General features: G+C 36.0%; 1 protein-coding gene across 6 annotated transcripts in view; it reads right to left on the bottom strand.

Annotated features, from left to right (window-relative positions):
* LOC138309277 (nipped-B-like protein B) overlaps window positions 1-25,598 on the bottom strand; it is a 126,399-nt gene that overhangs the window by 41,660 nt on the left and 59,141 nt on the right. For 3 of the 6 annotated variants that reach the window (XM_069250448.1, XM_069250447.1, XM_069250449.1), the window contains exons 14-15: window positions 11,511-12,416; window positions 6,746-6,814 (exon numbers count right to left, since the gene is read on the bottom strand). In XM_069250448.1, coding sequence (XP_069106549.1) covers window positions 6,746-6,814; window positions 11,511-12,416 — 975 coding nt within the window. Of the gene's footprint in view, window positions 1-6,745; window positions 6,815-11,510; window positions 12,417-20,848; window positions 21,837-25,598 lie in introns of those variants that run through there. The other 3 variants (XM_069250451.1, XM_069250452.1, XM_069250450.1) reach the window with 2 other exon arrangements.

Below are 25,598 nucleotides of genomic sequence, written 5' to 3'. Positions count from 1 at the left end.
TAACGCAAGCAGGTAAAATACAGCATGACCCAGATACAAATGAATAAAACTATTTACTACACATTATACATTTGTAATTATCAAAACATCTTTCAATGCACTTTTATACCACTTTTATTTATCATATAAATTCACATAAAATACAACCCTATTATATGTAATTTCTATAATTTCTGGATATCAAAATTATTGGATATTTACCGTAATAAACTGTGTATCTTAACCAGTAAACATAAGGGTATAACACTGTATAGGTGTATGCCTTGAGAGGGCATTCAAATAGTTCCATTTCAAATTAATCCTTCTCTTATCTCGAAAGTCAACAATTTTTAGTGCGATATCTGGAAGACTTAGAATGCATGTTCAGTAAGTAAAATAAATATATATATTAAGTTTTATCTGTCTATAGGAACAGAATGGATCATAATTATATAGAAGTTATATGAGTGCAAATTTAATAACTTAAGACTAATTCTTGAAGTGACGTAAATGACAAAACATATTAAAATTACCATATTCTTCTGTTGAAGAAATATCAGTCAGAAAATCTTTATTAGTAAAAACTTAATAAAATATATCGGTATACCAAAAGAAATTTTAATCAAATTCTTCACAATATGAAATGGTATACATACACCCTATAAACAACCTATACACCATGTTCTAATTTAGAAAATTGATAAAAAACAAATTGAAAATTGAAGATTTTATGTAAATCTTGTCTATTTACTTATAATTGAAGGATCGGCAGTTGTCAATCAGGCTGTCTGGGTACTGCAAATGACTTTACATTTTGTGTAATAATTGCGTATGCTACAACATTAGCTCCAACAGTGAATAGGTACACACGCGCTTGCGAGCATGGGGCGTGGCTACATACTGCCTGGCGATCGGTCAATACCCCAGTAAGATAATTTGTTAAATATGTTAAAATTGGAAGAAAAATAGAAATTTCAAATAGTAAATTCTCACTCCAATTCAGAAACAATGATGTGATGTCAAGTTTCCGGATGACAGGACAAATTCACGTACTGCCTTTTATGATTTTTTGCCACACATTTTTATGTAAAAATTCTGTAAAACAGGTTGCTGTAGCCAAATGAAAAATAAAATGAGAATATTCATGAAACAAATTTTTAATTTTTGCTGATTATTTATGGTTTGCAAAAATGAAAATTTCCCAAAATCGTGTCTTGCACTCTCATATGAAATGAACACTAATCCTACCTACATGTATAAGTCCTCTTAACAGACATTCCCACACCTAGATCTACCTATGTATAGTAGTTATCAGTTGGAAATCTGTCTCCCCAACACTTATCTTAAATGTCATACATGTGACTGATCTTTACTCAGACCAAAATATAATCACAAACATGGAACCTGATCTCTTGCATATATATTGATAGGACTTTATATTTTTATCTTAAACCCACATTTTTTCATAATCTGTACTCAGATATAAATGTTGATTTGCTTTAACATACTATTTATAGCCAGGATTATTTAAGGTTGTGCAAGGCTATTGGGTGGAGGAAAGCCAGAGTACTTAAAGAAAAGCCACCAACCAGCAAGCAGTACCTGGCAATTGCCCCATATGGGATTCAAATTCTCGTGACCCTGAGATGGAGGGTTGTGGCAACGATTGCGTTGGGACATCTTAACCATTCAACCACCGGAGCTCAGAATTATTGATGCTGGTAAATTTTTTAATGGGTTTCTATAAATAAATCAGAAGATTTATTATTTTAACAAATAAGTGTGCTAGTGGGGAAATGATGGTAAAGTGTTCCTCAATATTAACACAAGCTCTTCACCTCTGGGTTTTGAGTTGGAATCCCACATGGGGCAGTTATCAGGTGCTGACCATAGGGCAGTGGTTTTTCCTCTAATACTCCGGCTAACATCCATCTCCTGAACAACTTTAATGCTAGTTTTGTAATAATTCACCTAAATAAATAGACTTTTTGTATATATGTCTCCAATGGGCAGATTAAAAAAATTCTAGTAATTTATTAGTACAGATATTCAATAAATATATAGGCTTTGATTTCTAAAGGACAACTTTTTCATTTTCTAAGCTTTTTCTCACTGCTTTGGGAATAGCACCTCTGGCTTTCAATTTGGAAATGTGCGACAAAACTACATTTTGGGAAAATTACAAAATATGAAATAAAGCATAATAAAAAAGATTTTTCACTTCCATTGTAGTATATGTATTTTTCTGAAGCCAATTAACAAACTTTACCAACTAAGTTCTTGCAATATTTTTGGATAGTTTTGAAGAAACTTCGTTTTTTTTTTGGGAAATTTAAGGCTTGAATTGTGAATAATTTACGGGCTTTGCCATAGGGAATGGGGCCGAATCAATTTCTTCACATGCAGAGAGTTATATATCAGGGGCGGATTTAGGTTTTGATAGAGGGGGCGTGGGACAAAGCAAATCATAGGGGGTCTGGGGGCCGCCTAGGCCCCCAGAAGCTCTCGAATAAATGGTGCAAAATCCTGCATTCTGAGGATTTCATGAACACATTTTCCAGAAAATAATTGAAGCCATTTATGGATGTTTATTTATGGTTTTCGTGTAAAGTGTCATATTTTTTATTTGAAGTTTTGATTTATTTTTTTTTGCTTACAGAATTGCAATATCAAAATCTAATATTTATATGGACATAAAGCGAAGAAGGGCGGGGGTCTGGGTGAGTGCCGCCTAGGCCCCAGAAGCCCTCGAACAAATGTACACTTTTTCCAAAAAATAATTTAACTTAAAGAAAAAAGCCACCAACCAGCAAGCAGTACCTGGCAATTGCCCCATATGGGATTCAAATTCTCGTGACCCTGAGATGGAGGGTTGTGGCAACGATTGCGTTGGGACATCTTAACCATTCAACCACCGGAGCTCAGAAATTATTGATGCTGGTAAATTTTTTAATGGGTTTCTATAAATAAATCAGAAGATTTATTATTTTAACAATAAGTGTGCTAGTGGGAAATGATGGTAAAGTGTTCCTCAATATTAACACAAGCTCTTCACCTCTGGGTTTTGAGTTGGAATCCCACATGGGGCAGTTATCAGGTGCTGGACATAGGGCAGTGGTTTTTCCTCTAATACTCCGGCTAAACATCCATCTCCTGAACAACTTTAATGCTAGTTTTGCTAATAATTCAACTTAAATAAATTGACTTTTTGTATATGGTGTCTCAAAAATTACTGGGCAGATTAAAAACATTCTAGTAATTTATTAGTACAGATATTCAATAAATATATAGGCTTTGATTTCTAAAAGAGTCAACTTTTTCATTTTCTAAGCTTTTTCTACACTGCTTTGGGGAATAGCACCTCTGGCTTTTCAATTTGGAAATGTGCGACAAAAATAAGATTTGGGAAAAATTACAAAATATGAAATAAAGCATAATAAAAAAGATTTTTTCACTTCCATTGTAGTATATGTATTTTTCTAGAAGCCAATTAACAAACTTTATCCAACTAAGTTCTTGCAATATTTTTGGCATAGTTTTGAAGAAACTTCGTTTTTTTTGGGAAATTTTAAGGCTTGAATTGTGAATAATTTACGGGCTTTGCCATAGGGAATGGGGGCCGAATCAATTTCTTCACATGCAGAGAGTTATATATATATTGACAGGAGATTTTATTTTTGTATTTCATAAGAGATTATACTGGATATGTTAACACCATTTTTTACCGACTTTAGCCTTCCTTTGCGCGGCTATCCACATTTAACAAAGATCTTAAGACTTTATCTACTGGTAAAACATAAATAAAATATATATATGAAATTATTTAATAAATTATAATAGCATGATACTCTTAAAGAATAGTGCTGTTACAATGTAACATAGTGCTATTTTTTTTTTTTACTGAGAAAAGATCAATGTGTTATATATTTATAGATATACCACATTTAATACCCTATAATTATACCTAAATAGCTATTCTAATCAAACAGTCATACACATAAATATTCTGCTTGATCGGTGACCCTGATAAAACCACATAAGGGAGACAACTCTATTTGATATCAAACATAACACTTTGTAATCGAGAGGTCAAAACCATTTATACCAATCAGAGACTCACAGGAGCGACATATCAATAGTTCATTGGATACAATTATGTGTCGGTGTGGATTCGTGTACGATAGAGTCACACCCTTCTGTTTACGATATCACAACGGGTATTTAAATACACCTTAAAGTGTTTTTAGATTTACGTAATGGGGTCATCAGTAGGTCGTGACAGCAGTCTACACATTAAACGTTCTTTATTTTATTTTTGATATGTTCAGATCTAAAGTTGTAATCAATATAGCAATCAGCCCCCCCTATTACATTCTGCTTGGTTGGGGACTGAGTGAACTATACAAAGTTTTCCTAGGGGGGGTCGTTTAGTGTAGATCTCAAATACATATAAATTATATTTGTAACAAAATGTAGTTGCCAGATCTGGATTTGAACCTGGACCTCCGACTACTATATAAATTATATGCTCTACAGCAAAACTTGAAGCTACCTGGTCCAATTCACTACAAATAACTTACAGTCAAACTGCCTTATATATCGACTACCTCTGTATAAAGCGACCACCTGCTTGACAAGACCACTCTTTTTAATGGGCTCAAATAGGTCAATATTAAGTATGTTAGTATATAGTATATAGCAGTTTTCTCAATACAGGAAACCACATGATGTTCACTCTATACACTGGACTCACATTAAATGATAAAAGTTAAATATATTACAGTTCATTTTTCCGGTTATGGCGTAATGTGCAGGGTGGAGCCCTATAGTTTATAAAATATAATATCATGTTTACTTAAGAATTGATCAAGTCGGTTGTTTTTAAAAAGTGTGTTTCATCGTTTGAGAGCTGGCTGATTACAAGTTTCCTCTGTTAGAACGATTACCACCCATTTAACTGGTTGGGCATCCAAAAAGCTTGTCTTTCCTTCTTTTGTTGGTCTGTTAAATGTCTGGTGGCAGAAGTCATTTTTGGTTTGTGACTCGACTACTCTGTCTGTTTCTTACATCTTTCCTAATATTTCTCAAAAATTTACAGAAACTCTTTTTGTCATTAGATGATTGTTTGTTATTGTTAAATGATTCATAAATTGTCTCCTCTAAATACTTTATTAGATGTTAATAGTAGGTGTTGTTTTAGCGATCCTGCAGTCTTTCTTGAGATTGGTTGTTCTTTCATGCCGGGCTTAAGACTTTTTTTGTGGTCCTTCTCTGTACACGTATTCAATTTTATCGATTTATTTTATTCTAGGTTGGTGGGACCACACAGAGCTTGCATAATTAAGATGTGTTCTTACTAAGCTTTTATATAATGGAAGGAAAGTTTCATGAAGTGAAATGTTCTCCTTAAAAGTCCGAAAATCTGTTTTCTTTGTATACTAATTATTAATCGCTGATTATTACTAATTATTAATCGCTGATTATTACTAATTATTAATCGCTGATTATTACTAATTATTAATCGCTGTGTATTATGACCACTTGGCTATAAAGACCAGTTTTTCCGTGTCCATTGGATGGTCTTTGTAGACAGTAGTGTGACTATACATACAAATATATAAAAGTCCACTACTTTTTTAATGTGAGACTTTTCCTTTAGATTTTATGAAATTATATTTTTAACTATACTTAAAGCGCATATAATTAAAGGCCCACTTCCTTTCAAAACAAAAATTTAAAAGGTTTATGATATCAGAACATATCCCTGGAGTATATCAATAGCCGGAAGATAGTAACAACACTAAAATGAAACAAATGCAAGGTTTCCCTAATAATTTATATTGCACATAAAATTAACTTGGACGTTTTGCTGGGCAGTTCATTGCTTGTCAATTACTGCTCGGTGATTGGGACAACACTGAGAAAAATAACACCACACCCATTATATGTTTTATGTATTTTACCATTTGATGATATGAAGTCATCCACTATAGGGTGCTATATACGTAAGTCAAGTCATTACCAAGGAGTGTCAAAACAAACGTTCTCATCCTTTACTTAGAGTATCTCTGTCACCTCTATATGTCTGATGCCTTTCCTTTAATTATTTGATCTCTCCACAATGGACAGATCACTAGCTGTCAATCAAACCGCACATGAATCTGAATTTTGTAATGTGTATGTTTCGATGTTTGCTCTGACATTGGATGGAAACATGTGCATGTGCCAGCACGAAGCGTGGCTACATACTGTCTGCTGATTGGTCAGTTGAAAAGGACACAGCTACGGTGCTCTCTTACTCTGTTTAATTTTTCCACAGTGACAGCAGTATTCCGTCTTTGCATATTACAGAGTTATCTCCCTTTCTGATATGTATCCATTATGACGTCATTATTTTGTGAGCGAAACTCACATCTTCTTTTTTGAAAAGTATGACATGACGCTCACAGACACATGACGTCATAATTAATTATAGCTACAAGGGGAGATAACTCTGCTATAAGGAATGGATGAGGGTGAGATCATTCTGGAACTCTATCCTTGCTATAATTGTTCCTAATTGATGGATCGTCAACTGTCAATCAAACCGCATGTGACTTTGCATTTCGTATTGTGTGCGCTACAATGTTTGCTCCGACATTGAATAGGTACATATGCGTTTGCAGGCACAAGGCTTGGCTTATTACACTTGGTGATTGGTCAATATTGTTAGTATTTAATTGACCACTGGGGTAAACAAAAAATAAAATAAAGAAAATAAACTTACGTGGTTTCGGCTTTTCTGGAACGAGTGTTTGAGGCATGGTGTTTTCCTGATCCTCGTCCCTGACTGATTCTGAAAGAAAATAAAAAGATGTTGTCTTCATAAAATGATAAATAATTATTGATTTTTAAAAATGCATAAATATACTATTTAATTGTCAATATAATGAGTAATCAATTCCTAAAATATCTTCAGAGAAAATGATAAATATACATAATTTTCTTCCTCAACTCACCTCAAGCTGTACATTAACTAGACAAGTCAATTATTTTCCTTAATTTGATGTTGAATTCTGCCTCAATTCATTTTGAATTTTTGTATAAATATCCTCTTCAATTATCAAAAACATCCAATTCAAGCCTTATAGTTGTGATGTGCTCTGCATTTTATAGCTTGAGAATTTTTATTCAAATCTCTTGTCTCTAGAGTCCGACAAAAAATCGCTGCTTAGAAACGGCAACCTGTATAGATTACGACACTCTAAAACAGCCAATGAAATCGCGTAGATAGGGGGCTATTATCGTTATCAATTTTCTTTTTTACTATCTAACATACTGGAGGGACGATAATCTACAAACTTTATCAGTCAATATATCTCCTCCCTACTTAAACCTCACTGTTTTTATTTCCAATCTTCATGATATTAAATTGTCGATTCACTGATAAATCTTGTCACTAGATGAAGGAAAGCCTCATTTCCAATTTTATATTTATTCCCGGATTAGATGGTATCCCAGAGACCGAGTCTGTACGTTCGTGAAAATATATATTTATTTATAATTTATAAAATTGTCAGATTTGCAGATTTAATTTCTGGATAAAAATGTCTATGAACAGTTTATAAAGATTTGGATGTACTATGATATCACATCTGGCTTTATATTGATAATTAGCTTAAACTTAACTCTTTCACTCCTGAAAATTCAAAATGAATACTTCCAGTTATTTAATTAGAAGAGTTTAAATTGGCTTCAGGGTAGCTACTGTTGTAGTGGAAAAGTCTAACCTGTCAGAAGGTGATATCTTTTCTGCTACAACAGTAGCTAGCTTCAGAAGTGAAAGAGTTAAATAATGTATATCCTCACCATTATACTTTTCTCTTCAAATTATGATTAGCAGGACATCGTTAGGCTATTTTGTCTTTGCATATTACCAGTCTGAGCTACATTCCCTAATTTGCGGCTAGGTTATTCAATATTGTTATGTAATTCAAAGTTTAGGAGGGAAAATCATCATTTCTTTAAATAAAATATGACATTAGAATTTACAAGAGGCCCAGAGGGCCTGTATCGCTCACCTGGTTTGTAATGCCAAGTAATGTTCTGAATACAGGTTCATTGTTTCTTTTCTGAAGGAATTTTAATATTAACCTCTAAATCCCCTATTGGGCACCACCCCTCCCGCCCCCAGGGGGTCAGAGCCAAAATTTATACAAGTTCTGTTCCCCTTCCCCCAAGGATGTTTATGGCCAAATTTGGTCACAATCCAAGCAAAACTCTAGGACAAGAAGTGATTTATAGGATTTACCTCTATTTCCCCTATTGGGCCCCATCCGTCCTGCCCTCGGGGGGCAGAGTCAAAATTTATACAAGTTCTGTTCCCCTTCCCCAAAGGATGCTTGTGGCCAAATTTGGTTACATTCCATTCAGAACTCTATGACTAGTAGCAATTTAAAGGATTTACCTCTATTACCCCTATTGGGCCCGCCCCTCCTGCCCCCGGGGGACCAGAGCCAAAATTTATACAAGTTCTGTTCCCCTTACCCCAAGAATGCTTGTGGCCAAATTTGGTTACAATTCATGTAGAGCTCTAGGACAAGTAGAGATATAAAGGATTTACCTCTATTTCCACTATTGGGCCCCGCCCCTCCTGCCCCCGCGGGGTCAGAGCCAAAATTTATACAAGGTCTGTTTCCCCTCCCCCAAGGATGTTTGTGGCCAAATTGGTTACATTCCATTCAGAACTCTATGACTAGTAGCGATTTAAAGTATTTACCTCTATTTCCCCTATTGGGCCCCGCCCCTCCTGCCCCCGGGGGACCAGAGTCAAAATTTACACAAGTTCTGTTCCCCTTCCCCCAAGGATATTTGTGGCCGAATCTGGTTACAATTCATGTAGAACTCTATTACAAGTTGCGATTTAAAGGATTTACCTCTATTCCCACTATTGGGCCCCGCCCCTCCTGCCCCCGGTGGGGTCATAGCCAAAATTTATACAAGGTCTGTTCCCCCTCCCCCAAGGATGTTTGTGGCCAAATTTGGTTACATTCCATTCAGAACTCTATGACTAGTAGCGATTTAAAGGATTTACCTCTATTTCCCCTATTGGGCCCCGCCCCTCCTGCCCCCGGGGGACCAGAGTCAAAATTTACACAAGTTCTGTTCCCCTTCCCCCAAGGATATTTGTGGCCGAATCTGGTTACAATTCATGTAGAACTCTATTACAAGTAGCGATATAAAGGATTTACCTCTATTTCCACTATTGGGCCCCGCCCCTCCTGCCCCCGGGGGACCAGAGCCAAAATTTCAACAAGTTCTGTTCCCCTTCCCCAAAGGATGTTTGTGGCCAAATTTGGTTACATTCCATTCAGAGCTCTATGACGAGAAGCGATTTAAAGGATTTACCTTTATTACCCCTATTGGGCCCCGCCCCTCCTGCCCCCGGGGGGTCAGAGCCAAAATTTATACAAGTTCTGTTTCCCTTCCCCCAAGGATGTTTGTGGCCAAATTTAGTTACATTCCATTCAGAACTCTACGACAAGTAGCGATTTAAAGGATTTACCTCTATTTCCCCTATTGGGCCCCGCCCCTCCTGCCCTCGGGGGACCAGAGTCAAAATTTACACAAGTTCTGTTCCCCTTCCCCAAGGATGTTTGTGGCTAATTTTGGTTACAATCCATGCTGAACTCTAGGACAAGTAGCGATTTAAAGGATTTACCTCTATTACCCCTATTGGGCCCCGCCCCTCCTGCCCCTGGGGGACCAGAGCCAAAATTTATACAAGTTCTGTTTCCCCTCCCCCAAGGATGTTTGTGGTCAAATTTGGTTACAATCCATGCAGAACTCTAGGACAAGTAGCGATTTATAGGATTTACCTCTATTTCCCCTATTGAGCCCCGCCCCTCCTGCCCCGGGGGGGACAGAGCCAAAATTTATACAAGGTCTGTTCCCCCTCCCCCAAGGATGTTTGTGGCCAAATTTGGTTACAATCCATGCAGAACTCTATGACTAGTAGCGAGTTAAAGGAAATGTTGACGGACGGACGGACGGACGACGGACGGACGGACGGACGGACGACGGACGCCGCGCCATGACATAAGCTCACCGGCCCTTCGGGCCAGGTGAGCTAATAATCAAAACATCATGACGTAACAAACAATACCTTACTGTAAGGGCAGACAACTCCTTAATGTACAAATACAGAATAATGTCAGAATGACAGGAAACTTAACACCAGTTTACCTTATTGCAAACATTTCTTTATCACAATGTTCATTCCAACTCATTTTTCTTGAAATTTTCAATTTTTATCATTTTTTTCTAATTCAATTTTTTTAAAGCAAAATATGGAAGTTGCTGTAAGAAATACATCTCATGCCACAATAAGAGACATGTCACCATGATTTGTATTAATTATCTCCCTTTGGAAGTCACATATAAACATAGTTATCTCCCCTTGGAGGTCACATTTAAACAAAGTGGTCTGTGTAATGTTAAATGAAAGCAAGGCAGTTCTGTCAATCTTAATGAAGAAACTTTAGCAAAAAGATGTATCCAAATATATAATGTATTCACACATTCAACAATTAAAAATCATAAAATTCATAAAACAGATTGATATAAATATATCTCAAATACAAAATACATGTATACATTTTTTTTCATAAAAAAAATTGTATGTGAAAACTTCATGCATATCAAGTGCATCATGCTGTTTTTGTTTTTAAGATTATTTTCATTTGGAAAAAAATCAGTAACAAATGCATTTTCATCATGCAGTGAAGTGAATCATTCCATTTATTTTCTATTAACTTTTGATCTGCAAGTGAGTGAATAATTCTGTGAATTTTTTTAGTCCTGGTACATTTTTTTCTCCTTCATTTAGGTGTGTACATGCACTTTATTATATATATACATGTAATGATGCAAGACTGAAGCATAATATCTTGCAGGATTTTTAAATTTATTTACAATCTCTTTTGTAATGTATTAATTATACATATTTTAGTAGTAATTTTGTTAATTTATACAATATAGCCGGTAATTTTCGCGGGACTAATTTTTTCGCGATTTGATCTAAAAACGAGAAAATAAAATTTTTGCGGTTTTAAATTTTCTTAATCTTGATTTAATGATACATATGATTCAATCATTTCTTAATATTTTGCGACTCAAATTTTTGCGATCCTAGCAAATGTCCCCCAAATCACGGAAATCGCCACAAAAATAACAAGCTGTACGGTAAATCTAAGAAAAAATTTGAATGAAAAAATCCTGAATCAGATCATGTAAGCTCAAAATAAATGTAAAATATTCTAATGTTCAAAACATGAGAATCTGATGATTTCACCTAGGAAACTGAAAATCAACCATGAAATCTTAAAAAAAAAAAAAAAATATTTGTGAAGCTGTGAATAAAAATCATAATTTTTATTGTTAAAACAAAGCAGGAAAATTCATCAAACTCATGCAGCAATCATCAGTTCTGATATCAAGCCATGCCATGCAAAATCAACTCATTCATACAAAGCCTCAGCGTAAAAGTATACCTCCAAATGATTGGATATGTAGGTGTAAATCGGGGTCAAGGGTCACTTCCTGTCGTGATGCACCATGGGATAAGTCACATGTTACAGTGGCTGAGGTGTTTTCTTGTCTTCCTTCATCCAAAGAGGAATCTAGGTTTGTTTCACTTGAAGATGTAAACTCAGAATTTTCAACCAGATCTCTTAATTCTGAAACTTCTGAAATGTTTTCTGTGTTTTGTTTGTAATTTGCTTGACCATTTAACGTACATTCACTGTCAGATGCATTGTCATGATCCAATGAACGGAAGTCATTTTCACTTTCAGTGACAACATTTTCCAATGTGTTCTGATTAAAACTGACCAGACATTCAGATTCTTGAGGAACAGATTTATCATTTGTTAATCTACTCGTTGTTTCGGCATCTGAATGATTACTCTGTTCAGAATGCACATCAGACAAAAGATTTGGGGACAAAGGTTGAGCAAGCCTTGAAGCAGAAATGTTTTGTTCTAATTCATTAATGTTGCTGGATGCATTTTGATGTATGAAATCAGATATGTTCTGGCTAAGCCCTAAAGTTGGATCCTGGGAAGAAATGGAAATTGGTTGCTTCCCTTCCTCCTCAGAGGCAACATTCAAATCTTCGTTGTCAGCTGACAATTTTGTATTCTGATTTTCTGCCTCCTGGGATGACAAAGAAACTTCCTCTGGATCATTGCAGTGGTCAGAGTTTTCCGTGAGTTGGTCACCAGCTACTACTGAACTTTTGGATGTTACTTCAGTATCTGCCTTAATGGTTGACATGAAAGTGAGGATTTCATCATCTTCATTTGCATAATAATCTGCATCAGGAAAACTCTTGTTCTTTTGCCTATCCTCTGCTATTCCTTCCAAACGTTCAGATGTGTCATTTCCCCTTTTTGATGCTATTTTTTATGTTCAGAAAAAGAGCAGAAAAACAAAACAAGAGGTTAATTAGCATATAAATGTTAATTAACAAACCAACAAACGAATTATTTCATGACATCATGAACTCATTGATTCACAAGTGTGTGTTAATAATAGTTAGTAATCAGCTACAGCTTTTTACACACATTTTTCCTTAAGAATACATGAAATCAGTGTTTTTAATAATAATTCCAACTTTGCATATTATAGATCAAGTTGTCTGCCCTTGCATCTAAACATAGTTATCATTAATGGTGACATTATTTTCCCGAGTGAAAAATGAAATTTCTCTCGAAATACAACATACTGCATATAAAACATAGTTTATGTAACAATTTAGTACCTTCTTACAAGGGCAGATAACTCTGTATCTGTTAAATGCAAATTCAGAATAATATTTTAATGATTAAAATGAGACAAATAGAGAAAGGGAAGACACATCAATGTGTCAGTTCATGAAAAAGCAGAAAGGATAAAAAAAAGAATCAGGTCAGCACATAACTCACTTAATGGTGTAAGTGCAGGAGACAGAGTATATAGTATATCATAGATAGTTTCTTTATGTAGGCCAAGGTTAAAAATAGGTCAGAGTGACTTTATTTTGGTACATTGAATATCTTCTCTATCAATTATTGTTTCACCTGGAATTCAAAAACAAAGACTAATTTATCGGGTATTAGTAATGTACGAGTGGCTATAAAATTTAGGTCACAGTGACCTACTTTGAATACATAACCTATCAGTCCTTGCCAAGACAAACCAAGGATTCAATCCATTATTTTCATTTATGGTGACAACATAAACTGATATAGACTATTACATGGGAAACTTGGCTGTCAATCTCCCATATTTCTTGACCCTCTTTCCAACCTCACCTGTGTAATGCTAAGTAGTGAGATTGTACAATCTGTTCAGATACTTCCATGAGGATACTGCTGATTATCTGCCTCAATCACCCCTTTCCCCCCTTCCCTTTGCCCCTACCCCCCTCTCATGTCCCCCTCCCCCATCTTTTCACTTTACATGTTATTACTTTCATTCACCAATATCAGTTACAACATAAAAGTGTAATCCTAACATGTTTATAAAGTATATGTACATTATGTATGTACACATATCACATTTCTTTATCCATAGACTTAATTAATTAATGATTAATCAATCTGAGAAGTTAATGTACATAATTGTCAATTAACAATATCTCGCAACCAAGGTCAAGTGAACTTTGATTTATTACATCTACATATTTGTATTTAAATTTGCAGGGTGATCATCAAGTTTAATTAAAATTAATTATCTGATATGGAATTAATACATTTCAAATAATTACGGGTATGGAGTAATGGATTCCAAAGATGCATTAGAGGAATTCCTTCAGTTTAGTCAGGAGGGGTGGGGGAGGGGTGGAGAGACAGGTTTTAAGGCTTAGGGGACTAAGGGGTTTTAAGGCTTTGGGGACTTAGGGGTTTTAAGGGTTTGGGGGGAGGGGTTTGAAGGTTTCAATAAATGGAGGATGGGAGATGAGTTATTTTCTCACTGTAACCAAGTCATAGTTTATCAGTGTTAACTACTGCAGCTTTCGAAGCTGGGGTTTTAGTGAACATAGAGTATATTCAAAATCATTTTAATGCAATATTTATAGAAAAAAAATACTTTAGAGTAAAAATAGTCCCACCTTCATATCCAACAAAAGAAAAATATTGAGTATTAATATTTATCAATTAATGCGTATGATTAAAATCACAAACATTTCTAAAACGAACCTCCAGCTTTGTTCTCACACAATAACTAAATATACCTTACCTCAAAATTTGATAGGCTATGTTAACCACTTGTAAAGTACACACTTCACTACATGTACAACATAATAAATCCCGAAGTAATCTCACAAATGGTCAATATTTCCACAAATGGAAATTTTAGGATACATGAAATGGACAATGTTGGCCAAACAGAAAGACCATTTTGATACTACACCAATTTTTTTTTATTTGAGTTGTACGTCATACAATATAAAACCAATTAGCACAATAGACACCTGGCCAGTTCGCTACAGGGAATTGGCTGAAGACAATATACGATCTACAATATACATGTATGTCAGCGTAACACGATATCGGTCATACGATACGTTATTCCGTCACAATCGCAGATCATCAAAGCTCAAACAATCTGATATTTAATTCTTGCATGTAGTTAACATTTAAACCACAGCATAAAATATGAATACAATTCTATTCATATACAAAGATGTTTATTCAATGAAGTTTATTTTTAAAGAAAAGAATCAAATGTAAAATCTATTAACCGCATTATGTTGTTTATTTGTTTGTTCGTAGGTGGTCTCTATCAAAGATTATAGTAAACAAAATATTTTTTTTTTCAAATCTAGAACTGTCGCCAGAGTGGCAGACTAAAATCCCCCTGCTATTAGTTTAGGAGAAGTTTGCTGGACAAAGTTGTTTCTACCGCTCAGGCCAATTAGGCCTTTTAATTAATAATAACTCCATCAATAGAGGACATTGCAGAACCCTATATTTTTTTACTCAACTCCTTTTTATGTCAGGGTTCTGTGTACCAAATTTCATCAGAATCTGTCAAATAGTGCAGACGGAGTTCGCAGAACAAAGTTGTGTGTACAGACTGGCGTATGAACGGATGGACGGACAAGCCGATTCCAGCAACAACCCCCTTTAACTTCGTTGCGGGGGCTATAAACAAGAGGCCCATGGGCCTTAACGGTCATCTGACTATTGGCACAATACAATATAGTCATTAAAGATTTTAGCCTATTTGACCCCTGTGATCTTGAATGAAGATCAAGGTCATTTTTTAAAACAAATATGGTAGCCCTTCACCTCAGCATGTCACAGGCCCAATATCAGGTCTCTAGGCCTCTTAGCTATTCACAAACAAGTTAGGGCCAAACCTTAAACGGTCATTTACCTTGACAATAGGTAAAATTTGTCAGGACATGTCAGGGATCATTTTCAATTTCTTTCAACAAATTTTATTTCAAACAAGAGGCCCAAGGGCCTTTAAATATAGGAACTTAATTATACATAGTGTCATGGTTGTCATCTTCGATTTGGGATCAACCAGAGATGTAACAATACTTTGTCTGGACCATGTCAGGATCATTTCATGCAAGTTTCAGCCAAATCCCTTCGGTAGAACTTGAGAATAAGTTCAAAATGTGTTTTCAAGATGGCGGCTGTGACGGCCATCTTGGATTTCGGATTGACCTGAAAAATAACAACACTTTGTCTGGACCATGTCAGGATCATTTCATGCAAGTTTCAGCGAAATTGCACCGGTAGAACTTGAGAAGAAGTTCAAAATGTGTTTTCAAGATGGAGACTGTGGCGGCCATCTTGGATTTCAGATCGACCCGAAAAATAACAACACTTTGTCGGGACCATGTCAGGATCATTTCATGCAACTTTTTCAGCCAAATCGCACTGGTAGAACTTGAGAAGAAGTTCAAAATGTGTTTTCAAGATGGCGGCTGTGGTGGCCATCTTGGATTTCGGATCGACCCGAAAAATAACAAGACTTTATCGGGACCATGTCAGGATCATTTCATGCAAGTTTCAGCGAAATCGCACTGGTAGAACTTGAGAAAGTTCAAAATGTGTTTTCAAGATGGCGCCTGTGGCGGCCATCTTGGATTTCGGATCGACCCGAAAAATAACAACACTTTGTCGGGACCATGTCAGGATCATTTCATGCAAGTTTCAGCCAAATCGCACCGGTAGTACTTGAGAAGAAGTTTAAAATGTGTTTTCAAGATGGCGGCTGTGGCGGCCATCTTGGATTTCGGATCGACCCGAAAAATAACAACACTTTGTCGGGAACATGTCAGGATCATTTCATGCAAGTTTCAGCCAAATCGCACCGGTAGAACTTGAGAAGAAGTTCAAAATGTGTTTTCAAGATGGCGCCTGTGGCGGCCATCTTGGATTTCGGATCGACCCGAAAAATAACAACACTTTGTCGGGACCATGTCAGGATCATTTCATGCAAGTTTCAGCCAAATCGCACCGGTAGAACTTGAGAAGAAGTTTAAAATGTGTTTTCAAGATGGCGGCTGTGGCGGCCATCTTGGATTTCGGATCGACCCGAATAATAACAACACTTTGTCGGGACCATCTCAGGATCATTTCAGGTAAGTTTCAGCTCAATCCCACTGGTCAAACTTGAGAAGAAGTTCAAAATGTGAAAAGTTAACGCACGGCGGACGGCGCACGGCGCGCCACGGCGCAGCACGGCGCACGACGACGGACGAAACATGATGACTATAGGTCATCCTGACCCTTCGGGTCAGATGACCTAAAAAGTTATTGCAAGATTTAAGCCTATTTGACCCCTGTGACATTGGATGAAAGTCAAGGTTATTGATTTGAACAAACTTTGTAGCTCTTCATCCCAGCAGGTCACAGGCCCAATATCAGGTCACTAGGCTCCTAGTTATTCTCAAAAAGTCTTTTAAAGATTTTAGCCTATTTGACCCCTGTGACCTAGAATGACAGTCATTCATTTGAACAAACTTGGTAGCCCTTCATCCCAGCATGCTGCAGGCCCCATATGAGTATCCTGAGTCTATCTGTTATTCAAAAGAAGTTGTTTAAAGATTTTAGCCTATTTGACCCCTGTGACCTTGAATGAAGATTAAACTTGGTAGCCCTTCATTCCAGCATGTTACATGCCCAATATCAGTACCCCTGGGCCTTCTGGTTATTGAGAAGAAGTTGTTTAAAGGATTTTAGCCTATTTGACCCCTGTGACCTTGAATGAAGGTCAAGGTCATTCATTTTAACAAACTTGGTAGCCCTTCATCCCAGCATGCTAGAGGCCAAATATCAGTACCCTGGGCCTTCTGGTTATTGAGAAGAAATCGTTTGAATGAAAAGTTTACGCACGGCAGACGGCGCACAGCGCATTACGAAGGACGATGCATAATGACAATAGGTCATCCTGACCCTTCGGGTCAGATGACCTAAAAACTCTTATTTTGATTTAATCAATTGGGCTTGTCTGAAACTATTTAACATACTTTTACAAACATTATTATATGTCTTTCCATCCCACTAATCAGATAAATGAACTCCTTATTTGTGATACTTTCAAAATGGAAGTTACCATTGAGCTAGAAGGACGTCCTTGCTCTTTGAAGATTAAAATATACAGAAAAAATGCTGCTTTAAAAACTACTGTAAATTTATAATCATTAAACAGATAAGCATATTAACAACAAATTCATGGTTATAACATCGTATTTCTTAACCCTGTCAAGGTTCTTATATAATATCTGCAATATGTATATAATGAACTATGTATATAAAGTGATTTTGTTGGTCCCCAGAGGTTCTTTATAACCTTGTTTTATTGAACCCGAAATTTCTTTTCCTTCAAAAATACAAAATAATCCCCAATTGACTATCTAAGCTTACCAATATTATGAAGAATTCCAGTTAAATTCCCACTAGAATTTTTCAGGTATTTTAACAGAACTATATACAACTGCCAATTTTAAGAAATAACAAATTCCACGAGATCACACGACACCTCCTGTAGGTTCAACCTCCCAGATTGGGTCCTCGGATGCTATTTAAAGTTTTTACTGCACAGAAGATCCACAGTGTAATCTAATTTACAATACACCACAATCTGAAAGGTTTCATTAAACTTTAAATATCCTTTGGACATAAAAGGACTTTTTTAATTTAAAACTAGAAATTAATTGTCTGTTTATTTAATAAAATAGGTTTCAGATGGACCAATACCAAACAGGTCGTTTACATTAGAGTACAATTTATCAGTAACATATCAACACCTATTTGAAGAATGCTTTAATGTCTGACAACAGCCATAAATCTAATGGAAAAAATAAATTGAAACTAGATTTTTTATTCACCCAACAAAGTACACAGTGTGTCTCTCCTCTATAGACTAATGATAGACCAATGTTATCACCTTTAAACATACACATATTTAAATAATCAAGACATTTTTTTTATTGCTGAACTTTGACCCTTGGTTTAAGATTAAAATGACCTTAATGTACCGGTTAAAGTGCATTATGGGTTATTTCTCTAATAGTGAATGTTTTACATTAAAAGGTTCTGCAACTCTTAATTTATTTCACACAGTTTTAGTTTTAGAGTTAATCCTGGGAGATCAAATTAAATTATGCTGTGCCAAACTTTGACCTTGAGGTCAAGGTTTCGGAGACCAAACATCAGTGCACTGTACCACAGCTTTAGGTAATACAATGTATTCTGCAAATTTTGTTATAGTCTTATAAATGTATCTTCAACCAAAATTATTACAAATAAAATTATTTTTAATTACTCAGACATTTATATTAATTCAATTATTGCAAAACATAATGGGTGCCTAGCTATACTTTGAAATATTGCAATGCCAAACTACTGTTGCATATATCTTTCCTTGGGTATGTGTAATAATGTCAAGTCGGTTGACAATTACAATGACTGTACTCCTTTTAAATGGCACCCTGATATGTTGTGTATATACAGAAATGTATACATCTTGATATCATCTGGAATATCAGTTTTAAATGGTGGCGGGGGATGTATATATATATTGGGTATGACACAATGCAGGGCAATATAGATATAAAAAAATGTCATATCCTAAATATAAATACCTGGTATATATATAAGTCATCTACCTGATCAAAAAAATACTTGTATTTGTATCTATCAAAACTTATGCTTATGCATTTAAATATTAATTACTGGTTTTGTTGGTATCATTATCAATTATAATGTCTATTAAAATACCAACAAGTACAAGATCTTAATTGATTTCTACTAATTAATCAGGGCAATTACACCTCAAAACAAAGGCATTGGATTAAAACATTTTAAGTACACAGTGCAATCACAGAGATCAAAACATAAAAAGTATTGTTAGCTTGTTTAAAGAAAATAGATGATTTTCTTAATACCAAAGTTCACTAATAATGAAAAAAATAATATTAAAAGAAAAGTTAATTCAATATAAAAAACAGAAGATTTCCTATATACCAAGTTAAGTTTCATAAAATTACATAAACATTTCAATAATTTAATGTTTTAGTTTATGAAAAATCAAGCAAACATGGTTTTGTTGGCAGAGCATGTGCAACTTTGATGACCTGACTGGAAATCTTAACACATCTCTGGACATTGTGGATTTTAATTTTTCAGATTCAAAATCATTTAAAGTTAAGATAAACTGTAATTATTGATTATACTAAGATTAAAAACATCTGATTTCCTTTTAATTCTGTTCTTATCGAGATAATTATTTCAATATTTATTTTATTTTTCAAAGAAGTCAAAACAGTTTGGGACCAACTGGGGTCGGTGTTTGCTTCTGCCAAGTTGATGCCTTCAGTGATAAAAGTCAGCTTAAATTAACATTATGGTCTAAATAGAACTTATGGTATTTTGAAAGATGGTTTCAAAGTCTATTTGAGTGTGTATGTATTGATGTAAGTAGTACATATCATATGGTCTATGGGAGATAATTCTAATTCTTGATGTATATGAGTTATTCCCCTTTACTGCAGATGTGGTGCTGAATAAATCTCCAAAGATGTATTTAATGTATTGCCTACACAACAGACATTACCTAATTAGTAAAATAAGAATCAGTTTTGCGGTTAATTGGAGCAGGTATCCAAATCCTGATCTTTTACATCTGAACAAGTTGCGTTGCATATTGAATTTGTTCAATACAGCTATAAGGCCCCCCAAAAATGTGTCTGTTTAAGGTTACATTGGCAAAAAAAAATAGGGTCGGTCCATCGGGAGGATTTTTTTTTTTTTTTTTTTTATTGTTGTTTTTCACTCTAAAATGATGGCCAGAACTAAAGTCTGAGATCAAAATCCCGACTTTTTAAAAAATTTTCTCGTAGAAATTAAAGTGGGGAAAAAATTAGGGTCGGGGGTAAAAAATTTGGGTCGGTCGGGTAACCCTAAACAGACATATTTTTTTTCTTGGCCTAACAGTCATAACTTCTGGATTTGGACGGACACCACAGATCAGGTAGCTCAACCAGAAATCTGCATCCAAAGAGTGTTTGGAAGGTGTCGGGTTCAAACCCCGGTCTGATTGTGTAGATATCCGCTCCTCCAGCTTACGTTTGGTACCTGTGACCAAACCTTGATTCAATTGAGTAATTACTTTTTTGCAGGACCCAGCTTGGGTGTTAGGGAGGGAAGATAATGTAACAGTTGCTAGCAGCCCTCTAGCTCAAACACAAGCATTTGGAGACTTCCATGTACCTTACTCAATTAGCTACCACAGCTCATGAAATTAGACAGCTGTATAAAATATTTCAGAAGACAAATATTTTACAATTATTTAAAACAGAATTGGACTATGCATCTATTACCTTTTAAACTAAGCATTTTTTTCCTGTATTCAGTTGGTCGGATTACATCTTTTTTCCTTTCCTTCTTCACGATAGCTCTCCTTGGTGTTGAGACTGGTTTAATGTTCTTTTGACTATCTTCATAATTGAGGTTGTCCGTGTCCAGTTCTTCTAAAGAAATGTATTCTTCATCCATCTGATGTCTTCTTAGATCAGACCTCTCAAAGACAAGGCATTCATCGCAACCTTTGGTTGACAAACAATCCTCGACAACTTCTTCATCAGCATTACCTTTACCTGAAGATAGACGACAGTCATTTCTTTTCGTCAATGTTGTATCTCCCTCATCTGTGTTTTCATCACCCGAGACAATGCTAAATGAACTGGCAACATCCTTGTCATATTCCCCATGGACATTTACAAAAATTTTCTTCCAATCTTCACTTGACATGTTATTGACTCGATGGATTCTGGTCTCAGAACTGTTGCTGGCTAGATCTTCTTTGTCCACATGACCTTGACCATTCTCAATACTGTGACCTTGAACATTTTCACAGCTATGACCTTGACCTTGATGAGAAGTTTTAGCCTGATCAATATGTGAATTTGAAATGACTGATGTGTAGTTATTACGTCTTGAAACAGCTGAATATTGTTCAGACCATTCTGCTTCATGGGGAACTTGAATTTCTGGAATTTTTGCACAGTCAAATTTGTTTTGCTCAGAAGAGATCTTGTCAACATTTTTAGATTCGTCATTGTCCAGGTCAAATTCTTCATTCGTCACACACAAGTTGTCTCCCCTACTCAGGTTGTTCCCCTTTTCCAGGCATTGGTTATCTTTTAGTCCTGTAAATGTTACTCTCTTTTTCCTTAAATTACCTCTCCTTTCTTTCCTGATATCGCCTTCCTTTTTAAAAATATTGTTTTTCATCCCTTTGCTAACACTAACCTTTCCTCTTTTGACGTTTTTTCCCTTAGTCTTGATGTGATTATCTCCCTTGGCCTTGATTTGTATCATTAGAGTTATCTCCCCTCCCAAAACTTTCTTCTTCCTCTATTGTTGAGATGTCTCCATCCTCACTTTTTGACGATGTTGACATATCATCATCTGAAGAAAAATAGTCCCGATCTCCAGTTCCTGGTATCCCCATTGATAAAGTCTTTTTCATAGATGGACGACCATCGACACCATCTACTTCTGACGTTTCATCAGTAGTCCAGCTAGCCGTATCGGTAATTTGGTGTTTCCTGCTGAACACCTCACCTCTGGTAAAACTCTGACACTCAGTATGATGTAAATCTTTAGTTGCCTTGACTAAAGAAGAATGGCCATGTTGCCTCTGGTTTTGATTGTTTTGATCATCTGTATCAGATACATCGTAATACTTCTTCAAGACATTTTTTCGTCTTCTGTGTTTTCGCTGCCTTGGTTTACCATCTTTATCTTGCTTCGTAGACGTCTGAACTTCTACTTCATTCCCTTCTTCCTTCAGAGTTTTGACATTTTCTGACTCAGATTTATCAATTGTTCTGTCCATTTTTTCCTTTCTTTTCTTTCTTTTGTATTTTTGTCTTCTCTTCTGTAATTCAGGACCTTGATACTCTGGTGCAGATGAGTCCACAACATCAGAATCCTCCCCATAAAGATGACAGCTTGGATGATTTTCTCTGGTAAGATTTTCTTGAAATATTTCCACATTCTTGCCAATAGGTCTTTCAGAAGAGTTGGAGTGATCTCCTTCTTGGCACACCCAAACAGAGTTATCTGCCTTATGCCTTTCTTCAGAAGAGTTATCTCCCCTATCTATTTCTTCAGTAGAGCTCTCTCCTATTTTCTTTACTTTAGAAGAGTTATCTTCACTTTGTCTATCTTCCCTTTGTCTAACTTCAGTAGAGTTATCTTCTCTTTGTCTAACTTCAGCAGAGTTCTCTCCCTTTTGCACCACTTCATTAGAGTCGTCTCCTTCTCGACTAAGCAACTTGACATTATCTTCCTTTTCAGCATTTCTATCACCATTGGTATTCTTTTTTCTGTGTTTCTTTTTGTGCTTTTTTCTTGACTTTTTCTTAAGAGACTCGATTTCTGGGAGATCATCAATGACGAAATCAAAATGGTCAAGGTCAACTGCAAGGTCAAAATCAAGGTCAAGGCTAGGTTCAGCAGAGGTCAAAAACTCTGGATCAAGGTCAATGTTGATGTTTTCATCATTTCCTGTGTCACTATCCTCATCAAGTTCCTCCGTTGACAGTTGAGGGATATAGATATCAACTTCTTTGATACACACCTCAGGTGATGGGGTTTTCAAATCGCTTTCGTCAGATTCTGTAGATTTACGGATTTATGGTGAAATAACATCACAAAAAGTATAATTATGCAATGTTTAAGGTTTTACAGCTCATAAGATAATAATAGAACCGAGTACTTTTTTTAGCAACATCATTTTGTATTATTTTTTAATTCTACTTTTCTATTTTTGATTTGGATAAATATTTATTTTTAAAAATTAAAGGATATTTTTTACCAATTATCATTTTTTTTCAAAAACAATCCAGATATTTAACATTAAAAACATTTGATATTTTTTGAAGATATTCATTACAAATGGTTACAACTCATTTAACATCGATTTTACAGTATTCTTGATAGTAAATAAACAAACTGAAATTATTATGGGTTTACACCTCAATCCAGACATTTCCTGCAAATGGAGGTAACTCCACAACAAGACAAAGGGAGGTAACTCCACAACATGACAAAGGGAGGTAACTCCACAACACGACAAAGGGAGGTAACTCCACAACACGACAAAGGGAGGTAACTCCATAACACGACAAAGGGGAGTATCTCCACAACACGACAAAGGGGGGTAACTCCACAACACGACAAAGGGGGGTAACTCCACAACACGACAAAGGGAGGTAACTCCACAACACGACAAAGGGAGGTAACTCCACAACACGACAAAGGGGGGTAACTCCACAACACGACAAAGGGAGGTAACTCCATAACACGACAAAGGGAGGTAACTCCACAACACGACAAAGGGGGGTAACTCCACAACACGACAAAGGGGGGTAACTCCACAACACGACAAAGGGAGGTAACTCCACAACACGACAAAGGGAGGTAACTCCACAACACGACAAAGGGAGGTAACTCCATAACACGACAAAGGGAGGTAACTCCACAACACGACAAAGGGGGGTAACTCCACAACACGACAAAGGGGGGTAACTCCACAACACGACAAACAAAGGGGAGGTAACTCCACAACATGACAAAGGGAGGTAACTCCACAACACGACAAAGGGGGGTAACTCCACAACACGACAAAGGGGGGTAACTCCACAACACGACAAAGGGAGGTAACTCCACAACACGACAAAGGGGGGTAACTCCACAACATGACAAAGGGGGGTAACTCCACAACACGACAAAGGGGGGTAACTCCACAACACGACAAAGGGGGGTAACTCCACAACACGACAAAGGGGGGTAACTCCACAACACGACAAAGGGGGGTAACTCCACAACATGACAAAGGGGGGTAACTCCACAACACGACAAAGGGGGGTAACTCCACAACACGACAAAAGGGGGTAACTCCACAACATGACAAAGGGAGGTAACTCCACAACATGACAAAGGGAGGTAACTCCACAACATAACAAAGGGGGTAACTCCACAACACGACAAAGGGGGGTAACTCCACAACACGACAAAGGGGGGTAACTCCACAACACGACAAAGGGGGGTAACTCCACAACATAACAAAGGGGGTAACTCCACAACACAACACAACAAAGGGGGGTAACTCCACAACACGACAAAGAGGTATGGTAAGTTAAATTGGTATAGGGAACAAAAATATGCCTGGATCCAACAATTCACATGCGAAGCATGCATAGAAAATGTAATCTATGTTATAAGACTCCATATTACATATTAAACTTTACTATGGGTGATAAATATTCAATGATTTATCTTGTCTAATTTACATATCTATAAATAACACTCATTTGAGGGTCAAAGGTTATGGTCTTTTTAGCCAAGTGGTCGTTACACTCCTTTACAATATTGTGTTGAAATAAGCCATTTGGTATCTAACAAAAGTGGTTTTATTAAGCAGGTGGTCTTTTTACGGAGATGATTGTCGATTAATATAGGGTTTACTATGATTATAGAAATGTATTGTTACCACCCAGAATGATGGATTGAGGACATTCTGTCAAAATAATCTTTCATTTCACTGACAAATTGTGATTTTGTAAAGATTTATTCCGTCTTTGCATATTACAGAGTAACCTCCCTTGCAGGTAGGTTTCGATTGTGACGTCATTATTTTGCACGCAAAATTTGCATTTGTTTTCTCTGAAAAGTGTGATGTTATGTTTTGCAAACACATGACATCACAATTAATACCTACCTGCAAGGGCAGATAACTCTGAAATAGGCAAATATAGAATAAGTAAATCCTAACAGAACTGATGCAAGTAAATTTCATATATTACATTGTATGTAAAAACCTTCAACATCTGACTTCCTTGACATTTATTTAGGAGGAGACATAATTGTAGGTACAAGTCCATGTTTGAAATTTCTAGGGAGAAAGTCAACAACAACCCAGACAAAGCGTTTCGTTACAATCTCTAGTATTATCAAACCTCTTATAACCTCTTATAAATAACGAACTTGTTAAAAGTCAATCTAATTATCTTTAATTATTTCCATTGATATTTTAGTGATTGATATAAAATATTTCCTACA

This window comes from Argopecten irradians, chromosome 15 (assembly GCF_041381155.1).
Source record: "Argopecten irradians isolate NY chromosome 15, Ai_NY, whole genome shotgun sequence".
Taxonomy (NCBI): Eukaryota; Metazoa; Mollusca; class Bivalvia; order Pectinida; family Pectinidae; genus Argopecten; species Argopecten irradians.
This window is presented reverse-complemented; position numbering and strand designations above follow the sequence as displayed.